Here is a 14924-nt window from a genome sequence, read left to right on the forward strand (position 1 = left end):
TTCCTTGCCTGTAAACCATCCCCTGTCATCCAGCCTGGAAACAAACGTGTCATGGATGCTGCATACAAGCCCTGCCTAGTGAATGAGTAGGACAGAGACAATGCAGCCCTCAGGGCTCCCTGGCCCAGGCTGGGCTTGGTCCCAGAAACTAAAAATAATCTTCAAAAGGTGGCAACTCCTTTTATACAGCACCGTATGGAGGAGTTTTTGGAAATAAAAGCTCATTCTGAATTCAGGCTGAATGGAACACCTTATGCAGTGGAGACAATGGAGACAAGGAGTGAGCATTTGAGTTATCTGAATTAACCTTGAAATGTAAGTGTGGTTGTTGCACTGTAATAAAACCCCCAAACAAGTCTTTTCTGGCACTATAAATGTGAAACAGAAATCAGTTAATAGGGTAGATTTCAACAACTATGGTAGACCCTGAATGATGTCAACCAATTGCTAAAAATCTTTCAATTAGTAGAGCTTATTTGTTGGTGAAACAAATTATATAGCTCTAGCTTTTCGGGAAGTCTGACTGCAGAGGGTGCTATAGAAATACTGACAGTAAGTTTCATCTCCTAAACAAATACATTAAACCTCAGAGGGTAAAGGACATCTGAGCAAATGAAGCTGTCTGTCACCAAACACGGCTTAAAGGACAACAAAACTCCAAGAGAGAAAACTGCAATCGAAAAAACAGGAGTCCATCCCCAGATTATTCTTTTTATATACAGTTGGGTATGTCACAACACTGCAGGAGAATACAGTGAAAAGCAGAGGAATGGGAAAACATACAACTCCAGAAGCAAGGCAGACAAACGGGATGCAAACTAAGGGTGAGCAGCAAGAAAAGATAATCATCTGTTGCAATAAATATTCATACAGCGGCAGCATCCGAAGATCCCAACTGGGATTGAGGCCAAGATGCAAATAAATATTCCTGAGGTCCGAGCTGGTCCCAAGAAACTCTGGGCGCCAGCAGCATCTGCTGGCCTGCAGATGCCTGTGGTCTTCCAGAAGCCACTTGGCTCTTACTTTCTTTTTCAGCAGCATGCCTGTCCCTGCAGTGTGTGAGAGCCAAGTCACAGCAGGAACAGGAGCAGGGATGGGAATGGAGCAGAGACATAGTGAGAGGAGAGGGTAGGGATATGGCCTGAACTGGGTAATGGGCTGGCCAAGCAGGTGGAGGATGCAGTGACAGCTGTGAGGGCTTCCAGGGCCTTCCTTTTCCCCACCTAAACTGAAGAAGTAGGCTTAAATTTAGAAGAAAAACAAAGGATGTCTCCTCCAAATTCACACCGCTCTCCTACTGGAGAGCCACATCACCATGGTACAAGTTCTGCCAAAGCAAAAATGCAACAACCTGTGGGGTTGCAACAGCTGAGCTCCCAACGTGCCTGCAGATCTGTGGCCTCGAGGAGATGAAGGGTGTCAGGCTGACTCCCAGTCCCCAGCTTATCAGCTCTCCTCAACACTAGAGCTGACAATTTTAGGTACATCTTAAAGACTTGAAGCCTGGCCACTCTGCAATTGTTTGGGGATAAAAAAGTTGTTTGGTGATATAAAATGGATGGAAAAGTGACAGTGCTTCTCTTCAGGGGAAAAAAACCCCTGTGAGCAGCTCATTCCTGACTCCTTGCTACTACCTCTAGTGTGGCACAGAGCCAAGTAGGGCTTGAGATCACTTCATCAACCTCAAAACATAAAAGAATACACTCCTCCCTTGCTGAAATAAATTTCTGAGGTGCTTTCTAGGAGGTACAATGGCTGCTCCTTCCCCGGAGCCACAAATGTCAGGCACTCAGCTCCAGATATCTTAATGTCATTACCTTGTAAGAGAGGAAGCAGTGGACATATGGCAGTGGGTGGCAAATCTCTGACTTCAGGAAGTGCTTTTTTTAAGAAGGTTGGAGGCGTTTAACCTTACACGGGAGCCAAAAGGAAACGTGGCATCGGGACAGGGGAATAATGCAGAGAGAGCGTACACTGCCAGTGGGCGAGACAATCCCACGGGGGAGGCTAATTCCCACTACAGGCTGCTCAGGAAGCAGTACAAGTTGCTAAAGGCAGTTTAAATAAAGTTGTAAAATGCATGGAAGGAGCCAGCACCTTCCCTTGGTGCAGTGGGACATGCCAGAGCCTCCCCTGACAGTCCCAAGGCTGGTTTGCACTGGAAGCAGCCACAACACAAAGCAGTGCCAAACACCAGCACAGATGGGTGTGCCACTACATGGGGACATGGTGTTCCACTTACCACCGTGTCCAAAAGCTGACTGCCAATTAGCATGGGGAGAACAGCTCCTTTCTGTCAGGGATGGGACAATTCCCATTGGCCCAGTGGAGTTACTGCCTCCATTTCCCACCTTTCCCTGAATAAATGGGGCAGCGCTGCTCCCTGAGCACAGCGAGCTCTCCCTCTCGCTCGCCCACCTTGCTTTAATTAGATAAGTGAGAAAATGTGATTCTGTTTCTCTCCTGGATTCCCCCCCTCCTTTCTCTCCTCTTTTGTCTGAGCTCGTGGCTTATTTTGAAGGGGAATAATAATTAGAACATGCTGCTCCTTTTCATCAGCTAGAAAGCTGATGTCACATATCAAAACCAATGTCACTTTTCACTCTTATTCTTTCCTTTGCTCAAACAGCTACAGAAAGCTGGCTCTGTGTGTGTGTCTGTGTGTGCACGACCACACACAGCCACGACTCAGGCTTGGTGCTGAGAGCATTAAGGGTACATAGAATTGCAGTGTTTTTCACCAAGAGATTTAAGGAGTATGAACCATGGCAGCATCTTCACAAGACAGGAGAAGCTTTTATAAAGCAACCTCTTTTTGCACCAGTTCTTGTAAGCACTATAGACAAGGGTGAATTTCATTTAGCCTCACTGATTTAAGAATATTCAAGTGATTTAGGCAATCAGCAGCCTTTTTCTTTTGGATTCTCCCTTGTGAAGACTTCCCAGCTCTGTTAGCTATGATTGTACTAAATATCCTGTTACTATTATCCTTTTCATTTAAGACTGGAATAAGCACCATAAAGCATTTCAACCTCCTTACCATATGTTATTTGCTCTCCATTCTCTCTTGTCTTTCCGTTGTGCCTTATACAGCTATGAAACATCTACTGCACCTACTGATGTTACCAGTTATCGCTAAAGCAGCAGAATACATGCACAGGGCACAATGCCAAATTCACCCACCTCGGGTCCCTGGAGTCATGGTTTGTGCCTGTAACCCTGGGAATGTTTGCTTCTCCCTGCTTGGCTGCAGGTGCTGACTGGACAAGTAGAAATATTTCTCAGGTCCTTGTTGGGAATCACTTACAACTACTCTATAGCCTGCATTACATGTCAGGGTGAAGGAGACAATATTAATACCCCTTATGGGCCTAAAATTAGGAGTTACTAACTCATAAACATGTAGGACCACACATCAGGCTCTTTGAGAATGGACACAATTATGCAAAAATTTAAATATTTATGTTTAAAATGCTAGGAAAGTTTTTGAACACCATCAGAACTGGTTTTTTAAGTGATTTGAATGAACCTCACTGTAGCGCCTGTTGGGCAAAGGGAACTGCTCAGGTTTTGCACCAGCAGAAGATCTCATCCATAAAGTCCTTGCTGAGTGATGCTGCCAGATACCCTGTGCATGGCCAGGGTCATTCTGCAGGAGCCAGAGCCCTGCTGCCACATGAGCAAAGTCTTTGTGGACAGTCACTGGGGACACAGGAGAGCAGAGGCTTCTAAGAGATGCTATCTGTCCTGCTTCAAGGTACATATTTCAGTGATCCTGAACAGAAAGCAGGATCTTCAATCAGTCTGTAATTACAAGTGCATTTCATATGAAACAGGAAGGGAAAAATCTTAAGAGATCTTATCTTTCCCTAATTAACTAAACATTTCTGGGGAGAGATTCAGCTCTAGATTCAGACACCTAAATGGGTTCCTACAAGCCAAGTATTTACTTGTCAGCCAGACATGTGTAAACTCATGTTATAATTAAGAGAGATTTAGTCAACACACTTAACAGTCCCCAGGGCAATGTAAGCTGAGAGGATGCACTGAGCACCAGGGTAAGCAGAGATTATCAATGTCCCCTTCTGGGTCAGAACTGTGAGCCATCAGCTCCTGGGAAATGGATTGTGTTCCTCAGACCATGGCTCACACCACAGCACACTAAGATGTCTGCAACCATATGTTAGAGGGCATTAATTCTACCCTCTGGGAGAATTTTTGTGTCCATTTGTCCTGGGTGTATTTAGAAGGTTGTGTCCAGGCTATGAGGAAGCCTGAGTGTTACCACTGGGTCAGTGTTGACTCTGAGGAACATGTGATCAACATGACCAGCCATACCTTGAGGCTGACCCTTTCAAGCCTTTCCCTAATAATCTGTTCACACACAAGTTACTCCCATCTCATTAGGCAGGCCAGTGCTTCAGCAAATGAGACAACAAAAGCCTCTAATGCTTTTTTTAATTCCTGACTGGTAGTTTGAGTGAGAACATTTACTTTGTTAAACTTTTTATGACATTTCTTCTCTATTGATTACATCAGTATTATGAATGCTTGCTTGCAAGTGGGCTTTGTTCTGGCATCTTCAGTTTCAGTTACAAAACCCACTTCACTATCACATTAAAAATAATCTTTTTATTCTCAAATCTCTAATCCAGTAAAATCCTCAAAGGTATTTTCCAAAAGGACTCTCATTGTACTGCACAGACTTGGGCCACAACAGTACACAGTTAGATTTTAAAGGAAGTATGCCTCCTGCTACAGAGTCATATTTCCTGCTCCTTAAATGCTCCACTGGAAAGCTCTCAAGATTTTTAACATTTCTGAAATAATGCCTAAAGAGGTCAAAATAATGTTTCCCTTATGCCCTATAATTCATCTGTCTCTCTAGTTTACTGTTCTCCCTACAAAGGTCCCTTTGTACTTTCTGCCTAGAGAAACAGGCTTCAGCTAGAAATACAAATACGGAAGGTAGGTTACCCACATTACTATAGGGTTTTGCCCCAATAAAAGGGCTGCTGTTTCAGCCCTTTATGCCTAATTGCAATAGTTTTCAAAACATTATGAAACAGGAATGGATATGATTCTCATTGAAGAAGATTTATGCTGTCTCACAGGAACCCTCTGTCCAGACTTCCTCATGCTGTGCACTGTCCCAGTGTGAGAGCAAGAACCTCCCTGGATGGAATAAGCCATCGGAGGCAGATCTGAAGCAGAACCAAGTCCCCACTGCATTAGATTCCTTCAAATGAGGACTGGAGATGCTAATTAAAAAACACCTGGCTGTGGTCAGGTAACAAACCGCCCAGTGGCTCATGCCAATGGTGACAGCTGGGGATGTGGCATAGTGGCCTTTCAAACTGGCATGCTGGAAAGGCAACATGAGTGGTCCCTCCCTATCACCATCTCCAGCCCAAACCAGGCTTACCCCACAGCTCACCCAACCTGATATTCAAAATATTGCCATCTCTGAGTTGCCAAATGCAAGCCCAACAGGGAACTGGCTCATTTGGGGAAGCCAAAGCTGTTGGTGCACTGCTTTGCCATTCTCAGAAGTAAGTGTTTTTGGGCTAGATTTTCCAAGTGCTGCCCTGCTACTTGGTAATGAAGGGACTTGCTCTGATATATTTAACCCCTGGGTATTACAAAGACACACTGTGTTTCCAGTAAACTCCTGCACATTCCTACACCCAAGGTCATATCCAAGCCCAGCTAAGCTTTCTGCTGCACTTGGAGTACTTACTAATCACCCACATTGACTTCTTGGAATTGCAATGCTGCCTTCAGATTAAACCCCAAGGCTTGGTAGCACGTCAGCCAACAGCCTTCTAATATCATGAGATAAACATGCGGCAGAAAATCTGGTTTGCAGGCACTGGGTTCAGCTGGTGGCTCGGTGGCAGGATGCCATGCGCATAAATCTCATGCCCAGCAAGAAGGAAAGAGCAGCCCCTCTGTCTTCCTGCAATCAGGTTTCAACATGACATCTTTATGGCAGCACAGCTGACTAAACACTGTAATGTCACCAGCAAGCGGCTGTCCTGCTCTCCTGTCTGCAAAGCAGCTCTCAGGTTGGTATTTCCAGCAGTAATATGATGAGAGGCTCTTAAATGCACAGGAAGATAAATCGCTGATCCATCATATTTGGAATGTGCCTGATAAGGATTAAAAAGAGCCTCAGTCTTACCATGCATTCTCTAGCTTGCTGACTAAACTCTATGAAATAACCCCTCGAAGTTCCCCCAGATGATACCAAAGGTAAGTGCTGTTTATTTTGCTTATGGGCAGTCACCTATTCAAACACAGCAAACAATGCCCCTCAAAAGCACATTGCCAAAAACAAACCAGCTGCAGCTTCTCAGGAGCTTCATAGAACCAAGTAAACTTCTCTGTCCCTACAATACACTGGCACATGAATCCATGTGCCATAACTCTCTAAAATGCTTTTTGACTAGAATATAAAATGATTTTTTTTCTGGAGGTTGGTCCTGAATGCTGGGGCCACATGCAGCACAAGGCAAGGGAGCACTTGTGAGGAGCTGCTTGTGGATGTGCGTCTTTGTGAGGCTGTTGCTTCAGCAACAGCGAAGAAAGATTTGTAAAAAACAGGAAAATGTGTTGGAAAAGACACAAATGAAGAGACTGATCAGACTGAGAGACAAGGGAGCTCCTCCAACCAATTAACACTTCAGAGAAATAATTCTGTAGATTTTCTGTCAAGGGTATCCCTTTAAAAAAACTAAAAGTTCAGTAGAGAGGGAATTTCAGGAGCTGCTTATGTCACCTGCGTCCTCTTTGTTATTTAATGCAGTTTCTTCCTCCTATATATAGCTAAGGGCATGTTCCTGGACTGATTCCATTCTGCTGCTGCCTTTTCTTCTCCCTCTATAAGTTCGTATGGGAGTTGAGTGTCTGCAAAAGCTACATTCAAATTGGAGCTCTTTGAGCAGCCCATCCCCAGGAAATCACAGGGGTTACTGCTCATCCCTTGCATTTTTCACTTTCAGAGAAATTGAAGCTTCTTGTACTTTCATTATGGCATCTTTCTGTATTTGTCTGCTCTTCCCACAAATGGATTTCAAAGCACCAGGATAGTGCGGGCTTTTCAAAGAAGCCTAATTGAAGTGTTACAGAGCGTTAGTGCAATTCACTTAGGCTCCCTTGGAAGCATCCTTTTTCATATTTATTCCAACTCTCTTTCCTGAAACTTTATGCCCTTGAATACACTGATTGATCAATTAATTTCTTATTATGATGAACTAAGTAATTTGTACATGCTGGTATTGGCCATCAGCTTCTATCATTACCTCCTTGTCATCACAGAGCAGAGTTGGAATTGTCATTGTTACCTGTCAGATTCTCCATTTTCCTGAAGCAAACTGCTCTTCTGCATGGAGGCTCTTTAAAATGTGTCTGAGAAATAAGGGATCTTCCATGTGCTCTCTCACAGCCACCAACCCTTTCTCCTCTGTAGCGTCTTGCCTTCAAACTGCCACTCTCCGTCACTGCCAAAATATAGCTCATGGGCATTTGTAGCTTTTTTGACATAAATCCTCTTCTCCTTCTCTCCATCACTTTTCCTTACCCTCACTGACAGATACAGAGCTTACAGGTGGGCTTTGTGTTAGACTAATTTGCCAAGTCTCAAATTCAATTGGTCCTTACTGTTGTTATTCCCATGCATCCTTCCAGGCAACCCCCCTCCCTGGGGCTTCAAACACTTGTAGACATTTATCCCTCTTTAGCTGTCATTAGGCCAAGTCATGCATATTCACATCTTTTAATCTTTTTTTTTTTTTTTTCTCACATCAGTTCCTTCAGTCTTTTAATCATTTGTGTTGCTCTTCTCTAAATTACCTCAAATTTGTCTACGCATCTCTGGTTCTCAAACACCATGAAGATGCTGTTTAGATAAATCCGCCTCTGAGGACTCAAGTTCATAAAAAGCTTGTTAATGCCTTTATGGAGGAGACATTTTGCATTGCTGCTGGTCACCAAGATCTTAAAGGTTTGGAAAAAGGGCACATGATGTTATCCTTGCAGAGTGCAATGAAAAGTGGCTGTCATTCAGCTGAGCCTCTTGTCCTTCATTCATCACTGCAGTGTTTGCCTCTCTTCTAGCACTTCTCTGGGCAACTTGTTGGAATATTTGCCCTCTCCTCATGTCTTGTCCGTCCTCAGGGTGAGAGGGAAGCTTCATGCAATGGGGACTCTGCCAGGTTTTCTGTCATTAATACACATGGTAGTGTGTTTTTTTTTTGTTTCAGAGTAAACATACAACTTTGGACTTGGAAGAGAAAGTGGGAATGTTTCCAGTGAGCTTTGGGATGTCTATGGTTTGGACAGGCAGCAAATTGCTATGCATCCAGCAACTTCCCATCCTTCCCATCCCATGTGGATGCTGGGCATGACTCTGAGCAGCTTTGGCAGTCATCAGTACCTGTGGACAGGGTGGCTCGTTATCCACTGAATCCTCCCAACAGCCCTCATGGGAGATATCACTTCCCTCCAGCTTACAGGGTAAGAAATGGGAGCAGAAAGGTGAAACAACCTGCCCAAGGCCATGCAGAGAGCTGGGGGATGTGCTCAGGTGAAGACTGTGTGGGGCCTGGCAGAAATCTTTCCTCGTTCGGGCAGCTCAGACCGTGCTGGTTTCAGACAGCAAAGCCTCCATTATGTAATCTATTTTTTGCATGAGTTTGCTGGAGTTGTAATAAGCTTATCAAGGGGATAACTGTTAGGATAAAACCTACAATCTCATCCATCAGTCAAGAAGAGAAATAAATAGGAAAAAAAAGAGTAGATTCAGCTTTCTCAGATGTGTCAGTCAGACGTAGATTCTGCACTCAGTGACAGCAATCAGAAGAACTCCTGCAACCAGTGCTCTGTGTCCACTAGAAATTACCTACTAGTCCAGACCTCACCTCACAGGCTGCTTTTTCTGGCCAGACCAATTTTAAAATGCACTACCAGCAGCACTAAGCCAGCTTCATAAATGTTACCATGTGAGCTGGGGCATTGCTCCAACACGCTAGGGGGATACAATTATTTACCAAATCCTGGTATAACATGCCACTCTCTGAACTGCCTCTTTGTCTTGTGCAGATGATCAGCAACCCTTAAAGCACGGCTGTTCTCTCTTTGTAACAAGGCTCAGGTGCTGTCTTTTGTAATGCCACAGAGCACTTTTATGAGCACTGCTCATATGAGCACAATGTGCACAATTAAACATCAGCCAGAGCACAGCTTTTCAACTTGCCTTCCAAGAAAATCCTGCTGCCTTCCCTGTCACTGCCCTCCAGCCTGGTGAGAAAGAATTAACAAAAGCAGAAACAGTCAGGCATCTGAAGAAAAGCTTTTAGAACGGCAGAGAAGAGCAGGTAGACAGCAAACAACGCCTTTCCAGGAGAACAGGAGGCTCTGTTGAAAATCTCCTTCCCAGAGGCCTTTAGCAGGGGATCGGGCAGGAGGGGAGGCAGTGATGGATAAGTTGTTGTAAGAGCACGGCATGAGGCTGCAGTGGGGGAGCACAAGTGGTGAGATTTACTGTCCCCAGGCACTGCAGAGTGACACAAAGCCATTACAGCACCAGGACTTCTGGAGGGCTGCAGCTGCCCTGGGGGCAGAGGGTGCTGATTCAGAGAGAAGCTCCTCTGTGGGGATGTCTCTGCTGAGAGAGCCCCTGCCAGGCTTGCCAGGGAAGATGGACATGCAGGTGAGATGAAGAGCACAGCCCTTTCCTGTTTGTGCCAGACCTCCACCTTTGGGAGAATAACCAACGCAGGACTTGGAAGAAGCTGCCAAAGAGGCATTTTAGTTACCTGCCATTGGAGCTATTGAGAATAAAAATGTGACAAGAGACCCTGAACTGTCAAGGTAAAGGGAGATGGGGAGACAATGGAGCAAGGGGCTCTGGAAATCCATGCCTGGAAGGATTTAACTGCCAGCACGACTTCTGGGAGTGATAAATAAAACCAGACCGGGTCACCTGAGGAGTGCAGTAGAGCTGGAGTGATGTGTTGGGACTGCTGCAATTCATGGCATCCATCAACCCTCCCAGGACACCCCAACAGTCCTGGTGTCCTCCACCCCAAAGAGTCTAAAGGCAGCTCATAGAATCTATCTCCAACATGTGAATAAAATAAAAATACCCAGGCACAGCTCCTGCAGGAAGGTTCATCCTGTGCTCAATATTGCCACAGCTGCCCAGTTCTGCAAAGCTCTGAGTAGCCTGTGTATCTCACAGGAGCTTGGGCAGTTCTTGGGATGGTGGGCTGTGCTGCACACCATGCACAAATTTTTATTCGTCATCATCTTCATTAGAAATAAGATCTTTTAGGTCTATCTTCCCTCCCATGCACCATGGAAGCTATTTGTTCCCAGGCTCTGAAAATGCAGAAGTCATTACTGTAAAGATGGTACTTTTCATGGTAAATGTGAACTCCTACCTTAAAAAAATAAGTACCTATTTAACTAAGAGCTTTATAATAGATCAGCAGTGCACAGAGTACTAAGAAAAGTGAGAGCTACTATTTAAATAAACTAGCTTAGTGGTAGGATTGGGCAGGAAAATAGTTTCTTCTTGGAATCTTTAAGAGTAATTTATTCAAACCCCTTATTTCTGGATAAATACAAATTAAAAATTAAAAGCTCCTGTAAAGTAATGCATGAAACTAAAGCACCACAGAGAAATTTCGAGAAGCAAATAGAACTGCCATCATAAACTACAAAAAGCACTTCAGAACCAGGGCAGAGGGCAAGGGAACTTGGGAATAACAAAACCCCAGAAAAGCAACTCAACTGCAACACAAAAAAGAGAGAGGAGGGGATGTCAGTGGTGGCAGCATGAAAAAACCACCACTTAAAAAAACAAATTCCCAACATTGCCTCAGCAGGACGCAGAAGGAAATATTTAAAACCACAATTTTGAGAACATAACCCAGACTGATGAGTGACACCTTCTGTTGGCACCAGGCAAGGAAGCTCCTGCCTCAGGGCTCCTGAACTCCCTGGGAACAGTCCCTGAGGTTGTGTTAAGTTCAGAGTGGCACAGAGCCATCCAACTTCAAGCACTCAGGGAAACACTCTAAAACAGTGTGTTTTTCAAGGGCAGCGAGTGCCAAAAAGGCATGCATTTCAGTGAATCCATGGTACTGTGTGAATGTTTTAGGCAATAATAACATTGGGCAATGCTAAATGGCCCTGCTGGCACATGGGGGAGGTGGTCAGAGCTGGGGTGGGGCCCAGCACAGGACTGTCCTGCTGAGCCACAGCTCCTGGGCACACAGGGCAGCAGTGAGGCTGCAGGCTCTGGCAGGACCAGGAGCTCAGCTGGTGAAACAGCACAGGCAGCAAGGCTTGGCCTGGCATGCAGTACCCCACTGTCCTTAATGCCCTTATCCAGCAGTCTGGGGAGAGCAGGAATTACTATTTCTCCCACTTCAGAGGTGAAGTGTGGATGTGCAGCTGCTCTGGATCACATCCAATGACACATTGAACATCCAACTGCATGTTCAGGTGCTTGAATTCACATTTCAGTCAAGAAGGTACAGGTTGTCACTATGTGGGACGGCATCAGCAACACAGCCAAGTGCCTCCCTGAGATACAGTGGGGTCCATGAGCAACTGCCCACCTTAAGACAGCCAAAACTGTGACTGGGGGTCAACAGAAAAAACTCTGGCCTCCACAGAAGGGGAAAACAATCTTCCCCTTACGGGGTCTGTGCAGAGAACAGGCCTCCAAATGGAGAGGTTTGGGGTTCAGACCACAGAGTTGACTCAAGGCAAGCAGCAGGTTTTTAGGTATCACCAGGGATGACTTCTGGTCCCAAGGACAATCACCAGCCTGCAGTCACTGTTTCTAGCATTATCTCGAGACAGCGCCAGGTTTCTTTAGACAAGAGCAGACTGCATAACTCATGTGGCAAAGGAAAGGCTAACTCTAATAAATACATAAAACTCAAGGGATCTAAGCAGCCAAAAAAGAGACAGAATCTTTATTTTATGAACTGGAGTTACACTCATTCAGTATGTGGCATCAAAAGAAATACACATTTTCTGACAGATTTTTTATTTCCTGCTGTTACTAAAATGCATCCCCTTAAAGCAGCATCTCACAAAACTGTAATTCTTCTCAATTTATCTCTGACTGAGCCTCCAGTCAACAACTTTGTACCATGCATGTCACAAATGAGATTTTCATTCTAAATAATCAGATATAGGGATCAGATTTTTAAATTACATACATTTTGTGCATAGCCTGCATTCCCTTTGCCTTTTTTTAATCTGAACTGCCCATCCCATCTCCCACACACTCATATGGTTAAAATTGCATGAAGATGGTTTCTATTCCAAAAGAGACATTAATGGAAATGGAGCAGAGTGAGGCTGCTGAGATTATTTTTACCTGAGCTCTGATGGCGGCATCCTTCTTAATCCACTTTATCACTGTTTCATACACCAGCTCCTCTGCTTTGGTGTTTAGGCTGTCATTGGACATGTAGGAAATGAAGTCATCTTTGGAGATATTAAGGATCTCTTCTTGGTTTGCCACCTCTGGGAAAATTTGCAGGGCATAAGCTTTGGCCATGTTGTATAGTTCAGTACACTGCATGGCTTCAGCCATGGCTAATATTCCTAAGCAGTTGCTAGCAGTCAGCTGTTTTTCTAAAAAGGGCAAAAAACAAATAAAAAAGGCAATTGAGAATTATTAAAAGCAAGATTCACATTTGTTACAGGATCATGAGAAAAATCAGTGTCATGGACAAACCTCCAACCCTGATTAATTTCAGGGAGTTAACTAGAAGCAGCACCCTGGGTTAATTTGGAATTGGGGTTTAAAGTACAAAAAGTGAGTTGGAGATGGGCAGAGAAATGCACTTTCTGAGTTTGCTTTTTGTGTAAGCCTCCACAAAGCACTGGGGAAACCTACTGACATAACAGTATCTGGGGCTTCCCAAGGAATGGGAACCCAGCCAGGAGACTGCTGCTGTTCCCACCGCCTACAATGTTGCTTTAAGGAGCAGCAAAGATGTAAACGCCAGTGCAGACACTTAAGAATAAATGCAAACAGCACTAAGGACATTTCTGAGAATGCTGCAGTCATTTTATGATAATTTTTGCCCTGTTCAGCTACTAAGCTACTTCAAATAAAAAAAAAAAAATCCTCCCCTCTCTTTTTTTTTTTTCAAAGGAACTTTGTTGCTGCTGAATGTGATGACATCCCTTATGCAAAACACAGATTATACTAACGCCTTCTGTTAAACGTTGTGTAGTGGGTTTCAAAGAAAATCATGCACAGAGGAGACAGCATTATCTCCTTCCCAGCAAACAGAAGCAGCAGCACAGTGTGTAGCTCTGCCTTAGAAGTGTGCTACACCATACATTTGACTGTACTTTTTTTTCTTTCCAGCTATTTTGAAGAAAAAACCCACCAATTTTAGACATTTATAAGAGGAACTCTCAGATTCTTTGCAGCTTTGGTTAACCAAGCCACTACTAATAAGAAGAATATATTATTTTAAGATATAGAACTGAAAAAGAAAAAAGTAATAAGCGTGAGACTGCAATAGATCACAAAGGCATGGGTACCAGTGGCAGGCTCCGGTGCTGTCAGAGAAGTCAATCACATTTGGCAGTGTCATATCCTAGTGCACTGTGACAGAGCAATGGACAGGAATGTGCAATAGCCCCATATCTCTTCAAACAAAACTCTCATCAGATTGCTTCTGCTGGAAACGCTCAGGGATTCTTCCCTACACCCAGTGTCTGCCTTCAGCAGATTGAAAACCTGCACACTATCTATATGTGGCTTTTAATAAAATGGGATTATGAACCACCTTTTCCTATTTTTTTTAAACCTGACATGAGATTAGGAGTTTTGTGGGTTTGTTTTGCTTTCTTCCCCTCCCAACACTTCTTATTTTCTTTTTCAGATCCAGCAGTCTCAAAACTAGGTTATCTCATTTTGCATCAGTTGACTGCACTGACTCCAAGGAGCCCATTTCCTCAAGCTGACTGCAGCAGCAGCACTGTTTGCTGTCAGTAGATTTTGTCACTCAAAGACTGCCCAGAGATGGGGTGTAAACTGATAGCTATGAAGCCCAAAGGTACCAATTTTTTTTCTTGAAAAGGGGAAAGGGGAAAGGAGAAAGGGGAAAGGGGAGGAAAGGGGAGGAAAGGGGAGGAAAGGAAAGGAAAGGAAAGGAAAGGAAAGGAAAGGAAAGGAAAGGAAAGGAAAGGAAAGGAAAAGAAAAAAGAAAAGAAAAGAAAAGAAAAGAAAAGAAAAGAAAAGAAAAGAAAAGAAAAGAAAAGAAAAGAAAAGAAAAGAAAGAAAAGAAAAACCACAAAAGCCCCCCAAAAGACCACAAACATCTTCCAGATTCCTTGCTTCTGTCTGCTGGCACAGTTTCATGGTGTACATACGGCTTGGGGTAAAGTAATCATCTACCAGAGCCCAAAACTCTTATAATTTCTTGGCAAACGATCAAGTCAAAGGCCAATCTGCCACTGTTCCACCTTATCCTCACAGGGTTAATAATGAAGGGAATAATCAATTTGAACTCATTAACAGCACATCATGGTAAAGACTTTCAAGTCTTTCTCTTCAGAGGACTGGTTTTGCCTCTATCAGGAGAGATCCTCACAACATTTCCAGCTGAGCCCGTGGTGTGCAGCAGAAAAAAACTGCTCACAACTGATTTATTCTGATCTGGACAAGCTTCCCTAGCTCTAACAACACCGGGTGCCTGATGCAGCCTGGTACACTGGTCCAAGCAGCTCCATCTTGGCCCCTGGAGCTTTACTCCCTCCTCCTCCCTGAGAAACCCCTCGGTGGCGGATTCCAGTGATGTCCCTGTCTGGTTCAGGAACTGTTGTGAGGCCCTGTGGAGAGGGGTCCCAGGGAGATGTGGGATGTGGGATTAGGG

The 14924-nt window shown here is 44.3% G+C and overlaps 1 protein-coding gene across 3 annotated transcripts in view; it reads right to left on the minus strand.

Moving 5' to 3' along the window:
* KLHL29 (kelch like family member 29) overlaps positions 1–14924 on the minus strand; it is a 387532-nt gene that overhangs the window by 36683 nt on the left and 335925 nt on the right. For all 3 annotated transcript variants that reach the window (XM_054279557.1, XM_054279555.1, XM_054279556.1), the window contains one exon: positions 12404–12663. In XM_054279557.1, the coding sequence (XP_054135532.1) occupies positions 12404–12663 (260 nt within the window). The remainder of the gene's footprint in view (positions 1–12403; positions 12664–14924) is intronic.

This window comes from Melozone crissalis, unplaced genomic scaffold, assembly GCF_028551555.1.
Source record: "Melozone crissalis strain CALT ecotype California unplaced genomic scaffold, PUWL_Pcris_2 ptg000027l_1, whole genome shotgun sequence".
In the NCBI taxonomy this organism is placed as follows: domain Eukaryota; kingdom Metazoa; phylum Chordata; class Aves; order Passeriformes; family Passerellidae; genus Melozone; species Melozone crissalis.